The sequence below is a fragment of the Siniperca chuatsi genome, linkage group LG2 (assembly GCF_020085105.1).
Source record: "Siniperca chuatsi isolate FFG_IHB_CAS linkage group LG2, ASM2008510v1, whole genome shotgun sequence".
Classification (NCBI taxonomy): domain Eukaryota; kingdom Metazoa; phylum Chordata; class Actinopteri; order Centrarchiformes; family Sinipercidae; genus Siniperca; species Siniperca chuatsi.
The window spans coordinates 21,721,331-21,744,914 of NC_058043.1; the positions used below are offsets into that span (position 1 = coordinate 21,721,331).

The 23,584-nt window shown below is 39.8% G+C and overlaps 1 protein-coding gene across 4 annotated transcripts; it reads right to left on the minus strand.

The window, feature by feature from the left end:
• Positions 1-171: 171 nt before the first annotated feature.
• srpk1b (SRSF protein kinase 1b) lies at positions 172-22,870 on the minus strand. Of its 4 annotated transcripts, none has more exons than XM_044180039.1 (16): positions 22,623-22,870; positions 21,902-21,956; positions 9,376-9,503; positions 8,917-9,025; positions 8,363-8,450; positions 8,148-8,235; positions 6,782-6,888; positions 6,328-6,493; positions 5,673-5,698; positions 5,332-5,560; positions 4,735-5,154; positions 3,668-3,762; positions 3,361-3,468; positions 2,485-2,554; positions 2,150-2,242; positions 172-1,811 (listed from the first exon to the last, which is right to left on the minus strand). In XM_044180039.1, the coding sequence occupies exons 1-16, from the start codon at positions 22,633-22,635 to the stop codon at positions 1,627-1,629; spliced, it is 1,980 nt and encodes a 659-aa protein (XP_044035974.1). In that variant the 5' UTR covers positions 22,636-22,870; the 3' UTR covers positions 172-1,626. The 4 variants fall into 4 exon arrangements, with proteins under 4 accessions (XP_044035974.1, XP_044035985.1, XP_044035963.1 ...); XM_044180050.1 differs by lacking the exon at positions 22,623-22,870 and adding an exon at positions 22,056-22,334; XM_044180028.1 differs by lacking the exons at positions 21,902-21,956; positions 22,623-22,870 and adding an exon at positions 18,981-19,115.
• Positions 22,871-23,584: the final 714 nt, after the last annotated feature.

The following is a 23,584-nucleotide window of genomic DNA, read 5'->3' on the forward strand; positions in this document are numbered from 1 at the left end:
TTAAACATCGGATACCACTCTACTGTATCTGCCTCCTGGATGTCCCGATGATGCATTAGGTTAATGATGTGTGTGAATAGAAAATCTTTGGGGATTTATATCCTTGCATATTTATGTGTGACAGAGAATGGTAACACTGCAGTGGTGATTCATGAGGCAAATACAATCTAGTTAGATTTTGAAAAATGTTTATTCTTATTACCTACAGGAAAAAAATTAACAATCAAATTAGTAGACATGGACAGAAGGAGAGGAGACTTTGTAGAAAAACAAGCAACAATGGTTTTGAGGGGATTCAAAGCATTATTACAGCATTTGTTTGTAGTACAATCTATTATTTTGAAAGTCAACACCTCCACCATGTGCAGTGGAAACACTTGTAATCACCTGAACATTCTTCGAGGCATTTCCAAAAAGTGTAAAAAAAAAAAAAAAAAAAGAAAGAAAAAAAAGAAAATACAAAAAAATTCTTGTGCCTTCAATCTACACTGCTGACAGTCTCTTCTAGAAACTGCAAAGCTTTTGCTGCAGAGAGGGAGAGACTAAAGGCTGACTCTTTGGTACATCGTACTGTACTCTGGACATGGGTCCACATATAGTTTGATTAGACTGTTAATGTGGGAAATGATATATGAAGCCTTTTTCTTAACAGGCTTAAAGTGATCCAGATATGAAACAGCATAAAGTTGTCTTCTGCCGCTGCCTCCTGCTTGACATAGAGAAGGAATCTGAATGTTTTTCACATTATATTTAGCCAAGTGCTTTTTTAAGACAACATAGGATAATGCTGAAACTAACAATAACACTTGAAAAATCTGAGATTACACAGTTTCCTGAAAAATAGAGTTTGATTTCGGATGAGTCCTCCTCCAGACCTGGTGCACAATTTTGAAATGTATGAAAGTTATGCTTTCCAATCATGTAGTTCTGCCTGTATACAAATGTACAAAAGTTGTTTTAGGATAAAGCTAACTTAACAGCACTAAGAACGTTACTAGACTCTCATCATGCCTGTTAGCATTACGCAGTTGTTAATTCGGAGCACTTTGCACACATTTGACAGCCAAAAGAATAAAATCTGGCACAGCTAACATGATGACCGGCAAACAGAGACAGATTTGGCTTATTAATGACCTAAATGATAACAGTATGTGGTTTTGATGGTGATCTTTATGTTTCTGTTAACATCCTGCCTTCTTCTGCATTTGTAGACAAAGTGCAACTTTCTTTTAAATCCAACAGTCCATTATTTATAGCTAAAAATACAGAGAATAATGTGCTGCAGAGAAAGAGCTGGAGTCAAAAAAACAAAACAAAAAGAGAGCGAGGTCGATAAGTCCCATGCAGCCAATAAAAAAACATAGGTAGAAGACCTTCAGTTCCTTCCATCACCAGTGTAATCCAAAACAGGACAAAGACTCAGCAGCAGTCTCTCTTTTTATTCAATTCATGAAAGTGTGTGTAGGTAGCCTCTGAGAGCCATGACAGGAGGACGCAGGCACGATGCAGTCACAGGGTCTTGCAGACATGAATATGTTTGTTTTACGGTATGTTTTCAAGCCCAGGATCTTCAAACCTAATTTATCCTTTCACAATATGAGGGTGGAGGTGTGCGCGGGTGGGCCTCTAGGATGTGAGCCATGGATGGGAGAGGCACTGGGCTGCGGTGGCCCTCCTTTCAGGCACCAGGTCCAGCATGGGCAGCAGGAAGCTGCTGAAGGTGTGTGCCTCCTCTTTGGACCACTCATATTTTTCTACCAACACGTCAAATAAACCCCACGGCTTCAGCTTGGTGATGTGACGCAGGTCGCCTGGGAGAAAATATTAAATCTTAATAATTACAGTTCTGAATGTTAATGCATTACATATTATAGGTATTATATAAGGTAAAATTATGGTTTTATATAAATATTGTGTAAGAGTGTTTTTGGTTGGAATAAATCCACTGCACCACCTCTACGAACTGGAAATAGCTGCACTAATTTAATTTGCAAGTTCTGTCCTCAAACTGAGCAGGTGGCTGTTCCCTTGAGCCATCAGGTGCACAGTCTGAACTAGTAACTTTTGCACCAAATACCTGAGCACATTTTAAGCATGAACTGGATTTAGCTACAGCAGACAGTTGGTGGCAGGGCCAGGGTGTGTTTACCTTTCTTGGTGAAAAACTCTTTGGAGTATTTGCCAGCCAAGATCAGCTTCCGAGGAACTTTGCCAAGCAGCTCGATGATCAGCGCTAAGTGATCTACAGAGAGGCAGAGAAACACAAACACAGCTGATGAAGCACCAAAGGAAACAGAACCATTTCAGTGAACGGCTGGACTCTATAGCATTTACACTATATAGTCTATAACTTGTGAACCATAACATGTAAATCTGGCATTCACTCTCATTTGCATCACAGCTTGTCAATTGGAATAACCCTCTGGTTAAAACCTGATGTCTAACATTCTGGGGGCAGACGTCTCAGAGGAAGCAGACACCAACCTTCGTCTCTGGAGTAGTCTTCTCCAGAGTGGGGTTCAAACAGATAATCTCCAGTGGCAAGCTCAAAGGCCTGAGGAGAAAAAGCACACACATGAACTAAATAATTGGCAGACAGATGGGTTTAATCAAATACAAGTCCATTAGTATGATCAGTGAGGTCAAGAACCCTGAAACCCTGACTTTTGTTTTCCCTTTATCTTAAAGCATGCGAGTTTGTGGCAATCTTGTCACAATCCTTCAATTTTTTAGGGTTTGGATTCATTCTGAGGATCAGCAACTTTCTCCTGTCCTTCACAAATGATGGCTTATCTTACATTATCTATATATACACACACATGCATTTCCCTCAAACAGCAGCCATGTGGGTGTGTCAGTTTTGGCTGTCTATTAAGGGAAGGTTTACAGCTCCTGATGTGTGTGCCATGTGGAGGTTTTGACTACTAGTGACAATCTGTGATACTCATGTCCTAATGTCCTACGGGCACATGCATATTGACATGATACACATTTCTGCCGACTGGTGGGGATCATGTCCTGTAAAAAGTAGCAATGAGTCAATAAAAGAGGAGAAGAAGATGACGACTGGAAGCTGATTTGAACAGTACAGGTTCCAAAACATTAAACAAAAGGTTCTGAAAATGTTTTATGGGGCAGGATACAAATTCAACATTTTTGTAAGGTCTAAAGGATACACCCAATGTGTTTTGATGACAAATGAACGTAATAAAACTGTGCCTGATTACGATAAAAACTCCACAGGTTATCTTAAAGAGGTTAATTAACTTTACAGTTTGTATTTCCAATCAGTGTTAATACCATCAATTCCTTATAGTTCTGCAGGTGCTCGGAGTGTTTGGGACAGTGTGTCGGTTTTACCATGCAGGCTGTGCTCCAGATGTCTGCTGGTGTACTGTAGCCGGCTCCTGTCAGCACCTCAAGAGAACGATACTGCCGCGTCTGGATGTCATCTGTGAAATGTTTGTGCTGCACGAAGAGAGAGAGAGAGAAATCCTGAGTGCTGAGGCACAAAGTAAAAATTGAGCTGGTGTTTACAGAGTGCTGCTATTTGAATTAGGCCAGATTTAAAAGGTCAGATTTAAAGCACCGTGAACAAACCTTTAAAAAGGCCCCAATAAGAGTCCATTGAAAAACAAAAAGGGCTCACGTATATATTTGCACTCACCACCCAGCAGGCGTTGCCCAGGTCAGCAATCTTAACCTGCAGCTTGTCAGCATTAACAGGCTCCAGGGGGTTTACTAACATACTGCCTGATGCTCCTGTTAAAGAGAGGAGAGGAGAGGGGGACAGATGAGGATGAGGTAGAAAAGGAGGGGGAAGAATGACTTTTAATTTAGACAATGTGTGTGTGTGTGTGTGTGTGTGTGTGTGTGTGTGTTGTGTGTGTGTGTGTGTGTGTGTGTGTGTGTGTGTGTGACATGACAACCCTTTACCCTTTGCATTATGTGGATCATAAATTCAAACTCAGAGTGGAGGCTGCTACTGTAGCGGGTATGAAAGTTTATAATTTGCAGTGTATTATATGTTACATTACAGGGTCTCCTACAGGTAATTGGTTAGCAGAGGTTGTTAGTGATGTGCCAGGATAATCCATATGCATTAGCCTTACTAGCACCTTTTTTCTGATGCGGCCTGCTCACCTCCAGCTCTTACTGAAAACTGTACACAACCCACGCTTACTGTACCACTCCAGTCAAAGCTATACTGAAGGTTTTTTTCTCATTGTAATGCATGTTGCGTTAATGTGCATATTAAAGCCAATTCTTGTTCATACTGGATTGCATGTACTCTAACAAGCTATTGATAATCTTATGTCGTTAACTGTGATATCAGATTCTTGCACAAGTGTGAAAATATACTGTATATTATACAACAAAACATTTTGCGTAATTCAGTGCAAAGTGTGTGATGCAAATTATTTTGCATCACACACTTTGCACTGTCTTTTAGTGTGTCCTTAATACTGCAGCAGTCCTGGCAAGTCAGATATGTAAACAGGATTGTTATTAATTTAATAAACCATGCTGTATACAATTATGCACAAGACATTCAAAATATTTTCATATAACATGATTTCATATTCAGAAAAACACGGCATACTCAATATAAAATACTCAATAAAAGCTTCATATGGCTTCAGTAAAGTGCTGGAATCAGAACATACACAATATACTATACATGTATACTGTATCATACATGTACATACAGATGGTTTAAAAAAATGAACTAACCATTCTGGCTGTCTTCTTCTTCATCCCCTCCTTTGATCTCCCCTTGAGTATCCATCTCATCTCCCTTCTTCTCCTCCTTGTCTCCTTCCTTTAGCTCTACAGTGACAGAGTCTGGGCTGACCGAGCCGGGGAGCTGCTGCAGGTCGGCGTCCCCTGGTGAACCATTACAGGTCTGATGCTCTCCTTTGTTGCTTAATGTGTCCTGGGTCTCTGTGTTACTTTCTGGTTGGTTTGCGTTCTGTTGGTCCTCCTGCTCCTCTGTCAACTGCTTGGTCCCTTGTACCTCTGGACTGGTCTCGCTCTCAGGCGTGGAGGCGTGGCCATTGCAGTTCACCTCCATCCCGTTCTCCTCCTCGGCCGCACCCTTTCTTCGTTCATTTACCTCTGTCTTCTGCTGGGGCTGCTCGTCAGGAGTTGAGTCTGTGGCAAAGTAGAGTGCGGATCATTCAAATCTGTTTTATTCACTTCCTTATGAATGACAGTCTTGATCCTGCCCAAACTCAACTTATTTTAGAACAATAAATCAATAAAAACATTTTAACTAAAACAATTATCCGCTGTCCTCCCTCTCAGTCTAGGATCTGGCCATTCATTCACCTGTGATAGTATGGCTAGCAATGTCTTGCAGCGTGGCAGACATAGAGAGGGTGGCTGAGGAAGTCGTTTCTTCGGTGGTCTCTGTTGTTGTCTCCTCATCATCCTCTTCTTCTCCTCCTTCAGGTGTTGCTACTCCCTCCATCTCCTGGATCCTCTTCTCCAGCAGCTCTGCTTGCTTCCTTTGCTTCTTCTTCATCTTCTTCTTTTTGTTCTTTGACATTTTGGCCATCTTGGGAAAGAAGAACAAGAAATCGAAATTTGTATTCTGACTTGACTAAATGTATTTTTGCACAAAGTCCTCATATCACTAGATCTGGTAAAAAAATAAAAACATAACTTACTGGTTTGGGTGCTGGGGCTGTACTCACTGTAGGAAACAGGAAAAACCAGAGGATTTCATTAGTGAACGACATATGTGGCATATCCTTCGCCTCTCTATAGTTAGTATTCTGTTCGGGTGGCTGAGTTGATTCACACCAAGCTGTACTAATAGACTGTCTCTGCAGAGGCACCCGGCTCAGCAGGAGTCACACACTCCTCTGAGCAAGCTGGTAATTTCCATAACCAATCCACTGGTGACTCATACCAACACACAGCTAAGCACTCCTCTTTTATTAGAAACCTCCAAATGATTTTAAGTCAAAACCCCTATGTTTCTGAACTCTTATATCACACACACAGGAAGATTTTACCACAGAGCTGGAAAATCACTGTTTTCCCCATTTATGGCAGGTTTGTGCCTAGTGACAATATAATCTTGAAACCAAAGTCCAATTAAAACATGAATTGATCAAATTACCTGTTTAAGTAGTTAGTTGTATTAATAGCAATAATTAAGGAGAATTGCTCACATTTATGTTGTGAACCACCAAGTAAGAAACATGTCAGTCAAACACTGAGAGGCATTGGACCTGCAAACCTCTATGTTGTCAGCAACATGCCAATCAAACCTCAAAAGTTGCTTAGTGGTGTGCTGAGGAAAAGAAAGGTTGTGACCTGCAGAACCCGAGGGAGGTGCAGCGCCGGTCTTCTGCCACTGCGTAGCTTCGGCAGCCATTTTCTTGATGTAGGACTCGTTGACAGTCAGCAGAATGTTCTCTGGTTTGATGTCTGTGTGGATAATCTTACACTTGGTGTGGAGGTAGTCTAAACCCTGCAGAACCTGCAGCACAGAAAAGTCAAAATGAGTTAAAGGTGAATGCTGCCCACTGAGAACAGTAAAATACATCATTCTGAACCCATCAGGGGTTCTGTGATCTTACACCTGAATAAGCCACATACTTCTGATGGGTCTCCTGCTTCCTGTGTTGCAATATGAGCAATAAGAGTCTAACTGCACTTAAGCCAAAACATGAAATTACCTTTTTTCCTGCTAATAATAATAATAATAATAATAATAATAATTGATATTTTAAAGACAACAAATTGTTTCTGTGTAGCTGTACAGTACCTGTCGTATGATGCTTTTAACACTGGGTAGGGGCAGGCCTTGATAATTCGACTTAATGATCCACTTCAGTAGGTGATATCCCAACACCTCAAATACCATGCACACATCTGAAGAAATACAAGGTCAAGGACAAATAGAACACAACTTCTTAAATTTGAGTTTTCTCAATCTACAGTGGACCTAAGCCAATACAATTTGTACCATATACACACATAAAAACATACACATTACTACACATTTTGATCAAAAGCGAATTTTTGTCCCATTTTCTATGGGACAGCTACCCAAACTTGTATTTGAGAAATATAACAAAATTTTCCTGCAACCGAGCTCCACACTGACTGACGTTATTTCATCATGTTTATCAAATAGTGTCTGAGCCTTTTTGCACACCTGTCTTTGCCCATACCTGGACTTCAATGACCTTTCACGGTTTTCCATGACTGTGAACAAGTTTTCAGTATACACCACAAAAGTTAACTTCGATTTCCAGAGGATGCCTGGGCATGTTGCCTGAACACACAGCTGTAGAGTGGGTGGCGCGAGAGAGACAGGGATGGAGCGAGTGTCAGTGCATTGGGGACCGTGACACTTAAAGATGTGCCAAAGCACGCAGCTAGCCGAACGTCAGATGAACATCTGTGAACCATGCATAGCAGTGCAGAGTGTGAATCTGGGGGTGTAATAAAATTGCTGGAGACTTTAGACTGCCAAAGGACTGGCAATCAAATTGTATCTTTGTCACTGCTGTTTGCCTTCAAACTCAATAATTCTGGTAGAACTCTGGCTGAGATTTGTTCATCATTAAAAGTAATGCAGACAAATGTGGCCTTCAAGCGCAATAACAAGGATGGGCTAAATTATTGTCTAGCGTGAGATGATGGGAGTCTTACTCTTGGATGTTCAAGACTAAAGTAGCTATTTGGCCTGGAATGAGTGTAATCAGTATGTCCAAGCCATCACATTGAGACAGCAATGGAAGGAAAGAGAAAATGGAAGGACGCCAAGTAAGTTGCTGTTGTTGCACTGTTCCCTTCCTTCAAAGAATGACAGCACTGGAAAACCTTCTATAATGTTAACTATCAGCTGGCACAGTCAGAAAACTGGTCAGTGTGCACCAAGGACACTCAATTTTGTACATTTTTAAATAGACTGTAAAGTGTTTTCTTTGGTTTATAAACAAGATATTTGCTTTGCAAAACCTGCAACTTGATCAAAAGTGGACAATAATATTGTATGTATTGGTGTGTTCCTCATTCACACCCAGACAGTCTGATTAGATGTTGGGAAAAATGTCATGTTCATATTTTAGGAACACAACACTGTTACTTCTTAACGAGAAGTTTCTTTTTTCAACAGAGGATACGAGTCCCATTCATGCCAGAAATTTTGAAGTCGTCTAGAAGCTGCACCACTTTCTCTCTGCTGGGGTCACTGGGATCTGTGTTTCTCACCTGGAAACACACGCACGCACACGCACACACACACACACACATGCACAGTGTTGTGAAAGTTGTGGGTACAGGAATAACTGGAGTATGAGCCAGTGTGAAAATATTTGTCATGATGACTGTGCCTTACAGATTTGAGCAGCTTGATCTCATCCAGAGCTGTCTCTGTGTAATGTTCAGCACTTTTTACAACCTTCATGGCCACAAAGCGCTTCTCCCTGGAAAGCACACACAAAAGCAGTGATTTATCTCATCACAACCAGATGAACTTGTTTTTAAATGTGTATCAATTAATATCAATTACAGTAACATCAAACCTCTCAGTGCAAATATCTATAAAACTATTAATAATGTCCAAAGACATTATTTAACTAAAAAAGGCACCAGGCCTTTACTACAAACTATAACCAGTATGTGCTGCTCAGGTTTAAAGAATTCTTGAGCTGATAATCTATAAATATTCCATATATATGCAGCAACACAGCTGAAATTGGCCTGGCCCCCACAGCACTCCTTGGCTACTGTTAAGAGATCCAGAAACTATTTTAGACGCTTCTTTTTTGAAGTATTACATTATTAAGAAAGCACACATCACTGTGATATAGCAGCAGCTGTGGCTTGGCGAAATCCACTCATGTCCAATCTGTCTAAATGTCACATAGTTTAGTTTGGGAGCCAACTTACTGGATGTCCCAGGCCAGCCACACAGTGGAGAAGTGCCCCCAGCCCAGCTTACGGATCACATGGTACCTCCCGTTGAACAGATCTCCAATCTTCACATGGTGATATCCACCTGATCAAAGAAAGATGCAGATACAGTCCAACAATGGTGTTTAATCATTGTATGTTGAGCGTATGTGTATGAAAGTGTGTATTCACGTGTAAAGCGCAAGTGGATTTGAGAGAAAACCTTCGTACACATAAATATGCCCACAGATGTTTTGCAAAAACATTTAGGTCTACTCCAAATTAGATATTAAATCTTGTTTTATCTCCTTTCATATGTGTATTATCGCAAAAATATTTGACAATATTATTAAAAAGTAAGTATTTATGTCAGTGTACTAATACTATGTTTTATTGGCTTGGATATATACACATTTCTGATATCTGAAGAGAGAGAAAGAGTGAAAGACATCCGACCCCTGCAGTAGTCGTTGGGGTCCTCCTGCTCATCGTCATCCGAGCCCAGGATCTCCTCGTCCTGCTCTGGGAGGGGAGAGTCTGCCTGGCCCGGCTGAGAGCCGCCTCCACGACCATGAGGCTCTGGTCTGAAGAGAAACAGAGAGAGAGAGAGATGGTAAGGGAGAGAAGAAATTGAAAAGACAGACTGGAATGTAAGAGGCAGGGAGGAAGGAAGGAGAGGAGAGTGACAGTGGGGAAAGGGGTGAACGATGTTGTCAGATTGGTTCACAGACAGAAATAGAAACAGTGCGACAACTGAGATGAAAGAGTTAACATTCGAGAATGAGTTTTCTATAATATGTCATCTTCAGAGGCAAGGCATTTTATCAAAAAGTTCACAGTACGGTTTCATCCAGAGAAACTCATAAATGATGTTGGGGATAAGGATAAATTCTTATTTCACCAAAAGTAAGCAAAGATCAAGAGCCTGTTTAATGTATCTGTTATGACAGAGCAGTCATGTAAGCACATAGGGACAGAGAAGAAAGCAGTGAGAAATCTTTTTAAATTAAGACAGTGCAGTGAATAGAGTGGGGTGAACATTTGATACAAAAAAGATGCTTTTAAGGCTATAGGGAGTGACAATGTTCTGGCATTCATACCAGATATCAGAGCAATTACACCAGGACATTAATACTGAAGATCAATTAGTATCCGTCACTTACACAAAACTAAAAACTAATATCTAGTAATTGCAGGAACTATGTCCAGGCAGATAAAAATATAACAATTACATTAAAGTGACACTTTTTTCAGTGTTGTGTCGTCATGTTAAGATATTTCAAGCAACTTCAAGAGTACAACTGCAGAAACTTTTAATCAAAATGAATTAAAATACCAATGTCAGTCCCACAGTCTCAAAGGACTTGGTAGATATTTTGTAGTAGCAATTCCAATTCTGAAAATAACATGAGTAACATTTGAGTCAAAGTGGTGGAAAGGAGTGTATATTTTGAAGTTTTCTAAATATTGAAACTATTTGGTAAAGTATCAGCTCTAAAAAGTCTGGCAGGAGAATCCCAATTACCCAGTCAGTCTTGAAAATAATCGGTATTGGTAAGATTATGAAATACATACATGTAGCTACATTTTCTCTTTGACTGGCTAATCAATGTATTTGTGGAAAACACTGATTCACTGCAGGTGTATGCAAATGAGAACTCAGAAAGCCTGGTACAGCGACATCAGTTGCCTGTGAAGGGCACAGAAACGTTGCAGTACAAAAATGGATCAGACCAACTAAGTGTCCTGGTTGGGAGAGCTGCTGCAGAGAGGGACATTTTCAACTCATAAATCCTTTTTTTTTTTTACCTCTCCTAACCTGAGAATCCAAAGTGGACTCAGTGACAGAACACTTCTCCTTTTAACAACTGTCTCTCTGATTGTAACAAGAGAGCATTACAGCTTCATAATACTTGTGAAAACCAATAAAATCCCCCCCCCCAAAAATGTGTTTTCAGCTACACAATAAGTACAGATGGCTGGGCAGGAAGTTGAGACTCATTCGACCAAGGCCTAATATCATTAAATATTAATTGTATTGTTGAATAGCTGATGGTGATTCCACAATGCTTAAATGAGCATGCTGTGTTATGTGAATTTGAACATGGTGGAATAAATGATTAAAATCAATCCTCCAGTTGTTCATATAGGACAGCTCATTAGAGAGTAACAGAGACCATGTTTGTTCCTGTGAACAGACACACACACAGGATTCAAGTTAGAAATCAAACAAGTAAAACATGAGGCCCCCGGAGATGATGAAGGTGCAGCATGTAACAACAACCAGTACTCCAGAGGAGAGCATCCAGCTGATCCAGCTGCACAAACTATTAACAGGGAACATTACATACTCTACCCAAGTCAGTTATTAAAACATGCCATGAAGGGCTTGCACACTGAGTCAAATTATTATCACACATCATCATCATCTCTTCCTTGTTTTGCGATCTATTAAGTAAATGACTTGTTTCTGGATAAACTGAATAGCTTCACCAACTGTACTCTTGGTGCTGTCCATGGTGCTGAAAGAAGAGACTGTCAGTGTCTCTCTCACTGAATTCAAACCACAGAGTAACAAACATATATCACCAATGAATAACATTGACACCCTTCAACCAATCAGTAACAGCTAAAGAAACTCGCCAGCATCCCCTATAGGCCAATCCCACAATAATGCATTGACATGCATCATTCCCAAAAGTTGAGTCAAAATTCAATCAGTGGCATGGACAGATCCAGGACATCTTTTATTCATCATAGTCCTTCCACACACTAAATGACCATAGAAATGCATGTTGGTAACAACAAGGTAACAATGTTGATGAAAAAAAAAAAAAAAAATACTGGTGCCAGTACAATATCTTGTATTGGTACCAATAACAAAAATATACGTTTTACAATACCTTGCTATGCTGTATGTTTTTGTACAAATTTCTCAACAAAATAGGACAAATATCTGTTTGGCTTGTTGCTTGCTTTGTAACTTAACACAAACAGCTGTACAAAACACATTAAAGAAAGCCTAAATAAAATACAAAATCAGGAAAGATCGAAGTACACAAGACTAGGAATCTGAGCAAACATTCCTGCGCCAACACAGAGCATTATTATCCCACTATCTTCATTTTTTATTATAAAACCGAAGAAGTCCTTATGATGCTTAACCATATGACTACAGAGGGCTGATCATGATGCGCTAAGGATGTAAGAACAGCCAACAGCTTCTAGCAAGTAATCCTGTTCTATGCATGCAGTGCACAGATGTTTCCCTCACAAACAACATTATTTTTCCTTCACACTACTTCAAGCCTCAAATAAACACACAGTGATTTAACATTCAAAATCTCTCCTGCCTGAATTTTTCTAAGCAGTCATTTCTTCAGAGCCATTTACAAAGCACATCGGTCCTGCGTGCTACACATTTAGACTTGGTGTTTCAACTCAAGTTACTGAGACAAACAGTAAACATTGGATGGTGCTAAGGAGGATTTGGAGCTAATTAAAGCAAGTCACATATTATCTCTTAAGCTATGAGAGGGTCTAAGCAGCTGACTTTGCCACGCAGCCTCTGAAGAAGACGGTTTCCTGTTTACTGTGTTTAAAATTGTAATTTGATAGTGGAGGCAAAAAAAATCTGTTTGATTGCTTTGGTTGAGGGTACTTTGTTGTGAAGTCATTATGATTAGCATGCCTTGTTAATCAATTCATTGGCTTAAGTCTGAGCAGAAAGACCACATTGGAGGCATCTTAGCAAAAACATGCTTACAAAGCAGAACTCAACTGTCTTGTTACCGTTCCTGAGGGGGGGAAAGGCAATTAACGATGTTGAGCTGAAGTCAGAGTTGCAGAAATTTATTAATGAATTAGGTCCTTTACTATTTTGACACCAATATCAACATTAGAGAGCAAAAATATATAAAAATGCAGCCAATGAAACATATATGCACTGCAACTTCTGTTTGCATATCTGCCAAAATACAGTAAGCTGTAAATATCAGCCAATAATACTGGCCTGCTGATAATATATGTCTGGCTCATGTGTCCAGGAGGCATCCTCCTAGGAGAAAAGGCTGGGACAAAAAGATTTTGATTATTCTTCATTCTGTGATTATGCTTCTACATATAGAAAAAAGGTGTCACTGGAGTGGGAATCGTCACAATTTTTCATTTGTTCAGAATGTTTTCAACCAAAAAAAATGTTTGGGTCTGTCTCCATTTGACAGCAGTATTTAAGTGATTAGACACTAAAACTGCTTAAATTTTTTTAGGTTTGAAAATTATATTTTGGGTTCTCATTAACTATAATATCACAATTACTTAAAAGATGAATGTGCTGCCTCCAGTCTTTCTCTGGGCTTGACTGTGATTATGGCTTAAGCAATTTCAACACTTACTTGCAAGAACATTGTCAGCCCACACACTGTGTGGCAAAGGCGAAACAACACTACATTTGTTCATTTACTTGCATGCACACACAGTGTATCAAAACACTACCTGGGCCAATCTCCTCTCATCTCTCATACATAGTGCTTCAAAAGTGAAAGACGATTCTCCATTCCCTCTCCTGCTTGCTGTGTCTCAAATACTCAAATATGCACAAGCTTTAGAGCAACGATAACTGCAATGAACAATAAGAAAAAGTGGCCTTAAACTGGGCTTCAGTATTGTGGTAATTTTGTTAACAAAAGTTGTGAAAACATTTGTCAGGGATCTTTTCTTCCCATGGCAAAGATGGGATGATGACAAGATGAAATGACTATTAGCAAACAAAAACTGACTGAATCTCTTCATGTTATTGTTTATGAAAATAGAGTAGACAAAAGTGGGAAAAGTATGAAAAAACTGAAGATAAAAACTGACAAAATGTCCTCACATTACTGAAGAAAAAGATGAGGCCATTGACATGTATTAAAAAAGCAATTTTGCAAAGAATCATGTTCATCCATGCATCCTTGTCATTGAATGTTTGCACCTGACCTCTCTGAAACACGCAGTGTTGATGGAACAGAATACACTGTACAATTATGTGGCCTGGCTAATGTGAGAGGATGGTGGATATGTATTAAGAGGTTAAAATACTTCTACTACTTAAATACTAAAATGCTCACAAGTTTTATTTGACTCATGTATTGATGACCAAAAACAAAACAAAAAAACAAATATCAAGCGTTTTTGATGACTACAAATAGACTAAAATGTTCATGGTTCTTGATAACTGACTAAAATGTTCAGAGTTTTTGTCGACTAAAATTCATTTAAAATGTAAAGGATCAGGCTAAAAAACTGACACATGGACCTTCGATCCCAGGACAAGGACTAGATCTAAATATAGCTGCCAAAATGAACACTATTCTCAGTAAGTAGAGAGCAAAAAAAGAGATGGAGGGACAGAATGGTTAGAGGGACAATGTATAAATGAGAGAGAAAGGGACAAATACAAAAATATTTAGCAAATATGCATGACATTAAAAGGACATCATTTTGAACCCAACAAGAGCATTCACACATGATCGTGGCTTTCAAGATCACTGCGGTACATCGACAGTTGGACAGAAACAGTTCAATGTCCAACATTGCATGAACAAAATGCAGGATACTTCAAGGACTTCTGCAACGCTCCAAACACCTGGACCTGTCTCAAGACAACCTCTAACTGTCTATGGTTGTCACGCCTACCCACAATCACACTGCTCTTACCTGCAAGATGCACGGATTCCCATGGGATGAGATGGAGGGAGAAGGACAGGAGAGAGTGCAGGTGTTAAAAAACTCTCTCACTCCATCAGCCAGGAGAAAAGAGAGCGATTAGAGGACCAAAAAGAGGAGGAGGAGAGAGCGATCTGATAACTGAAAAGCAGAGATTATAGATAGAAGAGGGAACGAAAAGGAAAGAGGATGGAAAGGAGCAGAGTGGCAGGAAGACCAGCGCAGAGAGGAGAGGAAGAAGAGGAGAAATGTAGAGACTCTGCTGCAGGCTGATTCCTGGAGCACAAGGCACCACTGCACACTCACTGACTCTCTCGCTCACTTTTTCTCTTACACTCTCTCTCTCTGTGTCTGTCTGACCGAGAACTCTCCTTGGCTGTCGTCAGCCTCTGGCCCGGCCCCCTTCACTGACAGCTGGGAGATGATTGGGTGATGTAGCCCAGCACTGCATTGCAGGTGAGGGACGACATCAGCTTCCTCCCCCCCTTGTCTGACCAAAACAACACCATTCCTCTCTCCCCTCTCTGTCTGTCCATCATCATCATCCCCATCTCGTACGCCTGCCATTCCAACAGTGTTTCACTCATCATTTATTTTGCACTGAAACAGCAATGCTATTCAGATTCAGGTTGTGCACGCCTTAGACCCCAGTGTCTGCAGGGTTTGCTGTTCCTGTTAAAGTGCTAGGTGGCCCCTTGTTATGCATTTGTGCTTCACAATCTTAGTGATGATTTGAACCCCAAGATGTAGGAGAGGAATCATAAATGGTTTCTTTGTTATTTGACAATATCATTCCATGCTACAATGGAGCTAGATTAATTATTAAGGTAAATCTATGAAACAAAATTACTAAAATACTAACTATTGAAATTATGAAAAACAAGGCTGCGGTTATTTAAAAAAAAAAAAAAAAAAAAATCTTGCCAGAAGTTTGTGTGTTTTTCAATCTGTACACACTCCCTGGCTGCACATTCGGAAGACAACCCCCCACCACCAGAGGCATGTGCTCGAATATTTGAACACCCTCTAAACTGACTCGCTGTCATGGCTTCATTTATAGAGTGATTTATTTTTTTTTAAATGAATGAAACACTGGAAAAGAGTTTGTCAGGGATGCATGTGATTTTCATCTCTGACAATGGCCTGGACTTAACTTATCCTTATTTTATTTTTCTCAGTGATTTAGTAATTTCACTGATCACTTTCCTTTACTCATTACACAGAGCTCGATTTTTGATTTGATAAACAATCTCTGATACGAACGATATCTGTTCTCATGTCTGAGCTGAGAAAGAGTTGCATATATACATGCTCATTCAGAGCCAATGTTGAACACCAAGTACTTCATTATGAAGATCAAGTACCAATCTGAGTATGTTAGTCATTCATGCTTTTGTCAGTAATATGTCATTAAATGAATATCATTAGTATGTTTGAGGTTTTTGCCATGCTAGCAGTGGAGCCTGGTGGTGATGTTGGTCTGCTGATCAGTAAGTACGTACATCCAACATTTTAATCTACAGCAAGATATCTAATTAATTTGGTGTTATCAAGAATATTTAAGATAGCAATTAGCAACACCTGTGCACCAAATGACCTGGTGTGCAGGTGCAGACATGCTCAGGTGCACTGTGGGAACTACAGTATTTTGGTCAATCCGATCCAAAATTGTCTACCTTTGTAATCCTACATTCATTTTTATTATCTTAATTCATTGTAAATATCCCCACCACATTCAAGAACATATGTCTTTAAAAGTTGTGTTATCTGAAACAGACTTCATTTACTGATGCAGAGTAGAAGTACAAACGTACTCATCCTATTGCCAATCAGTATTCGAATTCATTTTGTCAAAAAAAAAAAAGAAAGAAAAAAAGATGCAAAGTCAGCATCACAGTTCCAAAAGAGTAAATGGGTTGGTCACACATTTTATTCAGTGTCTAACAACTCCACAGCTGACTTAGTGCGCATGTGAGGTATTTAGTGACCGACCAGCTGGGCTCAGTGGCTACACGCAGCACCTCAGAAGTTTGTGCCTCCTCACAGCACAGTTTGCAACGCGCCCCAATTTTGTAACTCTGAACAAATCCAGGTGATTCTTGAACGAGTTGGGGACTTGTTTGCTAGCTAACAAGATATAATATGCAAGATATGTTACATGTTAGACAATAGACAACAGCTGACATTTTTTAAACAGGTATAATGAATGACATCGACAACGACTGCATTCCATTTAAGTGGAGCAGTTTTAGGGCCCTGCTATTGTGCATGCTGTCTTACTGGAATAATTTGCTGGGACACTAAATAGAACTGAGCCATCATTAATGTGATGCGTTACACCTGTGTCTGCTGTGAAAAAAAGTATTTGTTAGCAGTTGGAAGGCATTTTTTCTCCTGTCAGTGGTCTCATCGTAGCTGTTTGTTATTTTCAAAAAAATGAATCATATATTGAAATTAAAAACGGAAATAAAATATTTCCCTTTTTTCACAGGAACAGAAGCTAATTCCTCATTTGAAGAACACTGACACTGGTTATGGAGGAGGATCTGAATTTTCTCCTTTGATGATGAAGGAACTGATACATTCCATTGTCAAATTACAAAAACGAGCACACTGAGACCCTCTGTCTCTCTCTTAAAGATGAACACGGATAAAGTAATACAATGTACAATGATACTAATGAAAAAATTAAGTGAAGGAGAGAGCTATTTTCATGTTGCACTTTCACCATTTTCATAAGCTGATGCTGAAACTGTCTTGCACACAAAGAGCCTAATAAAAGGGTGTGTTTAACTGCAGCCTGGGCCACATTTCCCTATGGGACAGTGATTGTGCCAATGAGGGCTGAAATCTGACACAGAACCACAACCACTTAACATCTATATCACTCCTGTGCACACATCTGATATGACAGTGTGTGTCAGTGTCTCCTGGTTTCTCCTGGCTGTATTGTTTCCACCCATCCAGCCCTATCAGATCTCTAGAGCAAAATAAACAAGGACACAGAGGAAGAAAGAGCTCTTGGGGATGGAGTGCAGCCAAAATTTACATCCTCCTCTCCTTCCCTCCCTCCAGATAAAAATCAATGCCAAGTGCCTGGGCAGCAGAATGAAACCAGGTAACTGTACTGAGGGTGCAATGCACACAAAGTGTGAGTGTGCTGCAGCACCTTCTCTTTAGCACTCCAACACCTGCTAGTAAGTTTGCACGTGTCATGCAGGAGACAATGCTTTTTACTTCCTTTAATCTCCTTCAAATTATGTTTTGTTTTCATGTCACTAACATATAAAAATAAACTTTAATGTTCTTTTTAATATGCAGTGCTGTGTAGGTTAATATTGGAAAATACTATCTAAATAGAGACAATATTTCATGTCAGAAGCACAGTTTAATGAAGCAGAGAGACTGCATGACATATTAAAGGGGGGGTGGGGGGACACTACAGCTTTGTATAGGCATTTTACAGCACCAGTTAAACCACTGAAGGTTTTCTTAGTTCACAAAAACAAATCTCCCTTCACAAAAAGCTGAAAACCCAACATCTTCATGGCCTGAAGTGACCCACTTCCCCTTCACAATCAAACACACACAAACACATTTTTATATATTTCTACCACTGACAGGATGGGAAAGAAGGGTAGTGGTTAACCTGCAGGGTGAGGACAGAGAGCAATAGTGAGAAGCAGAGGGACACAGAGCTGTAGCGAGCTGCAGATGATAAAAGATTTGATGGGTTATGTAATGAACTGCAGCTATAGCTGGGCGAGAAGAGGGAGAGATAAAAGCAAAATTCAACAGAGAGCAAGTGTGCTGGTAAATACTCTGCAATGCTGGCTATTCCTGTTTAGTCTCCTGAGTGCACATGTATTCCTGAAATTACATCTGAGGCACAGAAAGTTAGAGAAACAAGTGGTTTCATGTCTGGAGTGATGCCACAAGATATGATATTGTAATGCAGAAATACAGTGGGGGGAAAAAATGGGGTGGGCGATAAGCTCTTTCAAAAGCTGGCAGCACAAATCCACCAGGGACATCATCAGTCCTGTTCTCGCTCGCTCGCACACGACATACTAAGCAAAACACATAAGCAGGTAGTCAGGTACCTCGTAGAGCAACAACAGTGAGCATCTGCTCCTTAATGAAAAATGGATCAACCCATCAGTAAGTCAGCCTAACTCTGTGTACGCTGGCATCTGGTGCCTAAACATACACACCAAAAGACTACTACACTGAAAAACTCCCATCATCACAGATAGAACAGGCAGTACAGACATGAGCAAAGTCTGACTTTGACATCTCTGTTACCTCTCTCTCTCATACACAAATATAAACATGGGACTTATTGCACTACTCACTTGCACGTGAGGCCACTGGCTAGCTTCACCACAGCTGTATTGATGGAGAAGATCCAGTCCAGGAGCCACATGACCCAGAGGACACTAGGCTAAAGCTATGTTATGCCAGTCTATACTGAACTAAACTTGGAAAAGGCGAGTGCTGTGTGACTGCCGTGACCTGGGAACAGGTCTGCTCTCCTCTCTCCTGGCTCTTCGACTGAACAGTGGCTGCTGCGTCCTCCTCTCAGCACAGCAGCCACAACAGAGCAACTGACACAAGAGAGAGTGGGAGGGGAAGGAGCGTGATGGGTGCAAGGCCAAGACAGAGAGAGAGGAGATGATTTATGCTCAGATGCTCGCCGCTTGCTTGATGGTTACTGACAGAAATTATGCATTTCACTGTCACGTGACACGTGTAAAATTTTGTTGTGTTGCAGTTAGGGGTGTCACGATAAACCGGTATTGACGATATCATGTTAATAATACACATATGATAATATCGTGTAAATAATCCAGCGCCTCTTAAATCATAACCGTTACTTTTCGTTTTTGCGTTGTCATAGTAGGTGGTGGTAAAGACAAACCACACAATAAAAGTTAAAGATGAATTTGAATGATAGCATTATTTTAATTTTTTCAAATTTTCTATAGATATCACGATAATATCGTTATTGTGAATTCTTTTGGCCACAATAATCATGTAGTGAAAATTTGATATAGTGACAGGCCTGGTTGCAGTAAATGTCAATGACTGTCGCACAGGAGTGTTTGTTGAGTAGGAGGATAATCCAAAAGAGGCCATATTGTTCTAGAAAATTGTTGTTAATTAATATTTTGGGTTAATATGCCTTGTCAGGACTCTGCATCCATGCTCTAAATCAGATCTGAACACACAGATGTAATTCATTCTTAGTTCACAGTTTAGACTCAGTGTGACTTACACTTTCCAAGGATATTATTATCTCCACTGTCCATCGTGAATAAATGTCCATAAATCCACTTAGAATTCATAGAAAAAAGATGCCTTATAACTCCAGGACTTGCCTGTGAATCATCATGTTTTTAAGTTTTCTTAAAGTAGCAAAGTAATCCAGTGATAGTTGTCTGTACATCCATGGGTACTGCTCTGAGTCAACCCTGTAATAAACTACTTGAAATTTACCACAACAAGTAGGAGAAACTGTAGCCGGTAACAGCTGGACAGATTAGCCTTCCAGCTTTGAGTGTTAATTTAGGATGTGATGAGGCTGCAGTGTCAAAGCCATGCAGTTATTAAAATAAATAAATAAATATGCACAACCTTTGGCCAACATAAATATAACATTTTACATTGTATTAATATTATTTTGTACGCTCTTCCACCATGAGTGGATGACAGAGAGTCAACCAGGATAAAGAGATTAATTATGTGATCACTTCCTTTGGCGAGAGACTAGCTGCTACAAGCCGCCCATCAGGAGATTTCTGACCACATTTAGCCTGAGACAACATTCAAACATCAATAAGAGAAAAGGCATACCGAGGCTCAAAAGATAAACACAATTTTTAACTGAACAGGTGCTCCTGCCACCAGCTCATAGAAATGTCATCAATAACTTAATTTCTTCCATCTTGTTTTATACTTTCATTTAATCATCTGTACTTCTTTGTTCAAAAATGTAAAGTTTTGAACAGTAGAAAATTGTTTCGTTACAGACACTGAACGCTCCAAAAATTAAGCGGAGCACTGCTCTGCTGTGGGCGCTGCACTTGATGTGTAACCAATAGATGTTTATTCAAATTAGCCACTTTAGAGTTGAGAGAATTGCGAATTGCTGACCTAAACAATGCATCGACTGCAGAAGAAACTTGTTCATTTGTCTGCTTTCTTTTGGCTTTTTTTTTTTTTAAAACCACAAAAGTTCCAAGTGAGGAAGGAAAAACGCCATTTTTGACACTCCCTACAGTTCTTGAACGCAGCTCAACCCTGTTATTGTTAAACAAGATTTGGTGCATGATGCAGCATGTCCATAGTTGGCATTTTGTAGGAATCAGAAATTACTTCCAAATTAATTATGAATTGGCAGTGCTACTACATTTGTTACCTGCACATATGTTACTGTTATAGCTGTAGCTTTTTGGCAGATGTACAACATTTAACATCTTTCAGACATCACTAAATTAACACTGCCACAATTACACACACAGAGAAATCTAGAAATATAGACCTGTTGTGCCATTTATTGGGTTGCTGTATATTGATTTGGTTTATATTCATATTGTCATAACAAATTCAACCACATGGATGTGTTGTTCTCGTGTGGCGTCTTGAGGTCATTTGCATTATTTACACAGGCTTTTTAAATTTAATTTGCATAACAGAAATACTCTGTTAAAAGTCAGAATAAACTATTATTTCTATTTGATGAGTTACATAACTACAGAGTACATCATGTGTACCAACATATAGATTTGGAAAAAAATGATTCTAATAAATGTTTCTTTATCTTTTATGTTATAAATGTCAACTCAACCATTGTGAGCACTTTGCAAAAAAGGCTCCTATTAGGACAAATCAAGCACTCAAACTACTTGACAGCAATAACATGCTTTCAAGCAGGATTAAAGGACTTCCTCACCATCTATGATAAACTACATCAGTACTTAAATGTCAAAGTCCTCTATGTACTTTTGATTATCTCTTAAATTATAATGCAACAGGGTTGCAAGTCACAACCTTGCACTAAAGCGCTGTCTTAACACACACAAACAGTTGCATGGCGTTAAGTGGGACAACACCATATAACATCATTTCATTTTGGCAAAAGAGTTGCAAACGTTACAGCCAGATGAGAAAATGCAGCTCAGCAGTTGTCATGAGTGAACCTGCTGCTTTGTGTTTCCGGACCAGAGAGATAAACTGTGATATGAAAACAAGCAGGGAGTTTTTTTCAACTTACTTTTTGCCAGATTTCCTGGGCTTTGTCCTCTTCTTCCTTGCTTGCATTGCGAGTACTAAAAAGTAGAGAGAAAACATTTAGGTGTAACGCCATACTCCAAACCTCGCAGTTGTTTTTTTTAAAAACACACGACATACTGTATTGTTGCTCAAACCTGTTATGGCTATTTCGTGATTTCAGAGAAAGAGTACATTGTGTGCCCCGGGCTGCAGGTGTAAAAAACTCGGGTTAACGTTACATTAGCAACTCTGAGCGGCTAGCAGGTTACTTAGCTGGAGTGAAAAGCCTCTCAAAAAGCTAAGTAAACCGGCCTTGGCGGTGTGTTGCCCCGTATAAGAGGTGTTTTAAGTTAGCTGCTAATAGTAACGTGGTGCTTTTCACTGCGAATATCACACGTTTGGTCCACTATCATGCCAGCCCTGGTAAATTTGTTGATAGCTTTGGGGACACTGTGGCTTATTTTTCACTCTAACCTGGATACAAGTTTTGGCGCATACTTGCTAACGTTAGTCTGATGGCTAGAGCTAGCATACTGTTAACACACACTTACACACACAGCAGAGCGCATGGTCCACTTTTACTTTTCAACAACTGTTACGTGGCTTGTTACAGTTGTTAAAATCATTATGAGAGTTAATTTGACATAGAAACGTCTTGAAGAAAAGGGTGTGCATTTCAAGAACTAGGTGTAAAACGTATTTAGGAGTAGTTACAACGTTACCTTTTCTTTCCATGCTGATACCCAGTCAAGAGATAAACTGCGTTCAAGGACTGTTGGAAATGTCGAAACCCCAAAGTGCGCGGAAATGAACGACACTACAGAGTTCAGCTGTAAGGGGCGGAGTGTATAGAAACTGTCAACAACTAATGGCATTTGTGATTTACATGGTATCTTTTTTTGCGAATAAATTAAAACATTTATCACACGAATAAAGACAGATTTCTCGTAGCCGTTATTTTGTAATGGCAGCACTGCAAAGCTCTGAGACGTTCACTTTCTAAAAAGGGGTTCAGGCATTGCCATGGCCGGAATTACCTGTCAAGGGCCTCAGGGCAAAAATGTGATTTGCTGTTCGGACCCTACTGACGCCCCCTTTCACCGTCATCCGTGCAGAATGTATATATCCTGTAGCCTCCAAGTTCCCATTAAATCCAGTGCAACCAGTAAGCCTGTGGAATGATAATCATGTGTTTGTTTGTGGTAATTTGATTAAAAACAACAAGAAAATATGCACTATGTGAGGACAATATAAACTAAAATAGTAAAGATAACACTAGATTTTGACACAGAGCCACAACATTTGCTAATAATAATGCAACTCCCACATTAATTGATTTTGTACTTTAGAGATGCAAATTCCCTAACGAAACTGAAAATAATCAAATAACCAAAATCAGTTGCTACACACTGAACCTGGGGCTTTTGGGGCCCAGGATCAGTTGCCAGCTTTGTCTTGTTGGTAATCAAGCCTTAGTGATTATTACCTAGTTATTTACAGTCATGGCTGTTACAGGAACCATTTCTCTATTATTTGCATTGCAAGCTAAAGTACGAGTTAAATCTGCTCCATGTTTTTCCACACAAGCACAATGGGCAAGATTGCTAGATGCCCCTGAGCCCCAGACCATCAAGGACCCAAAAGTCACAGTTTTGCATGTAGATAACCTTTGCAGTAACTGTCT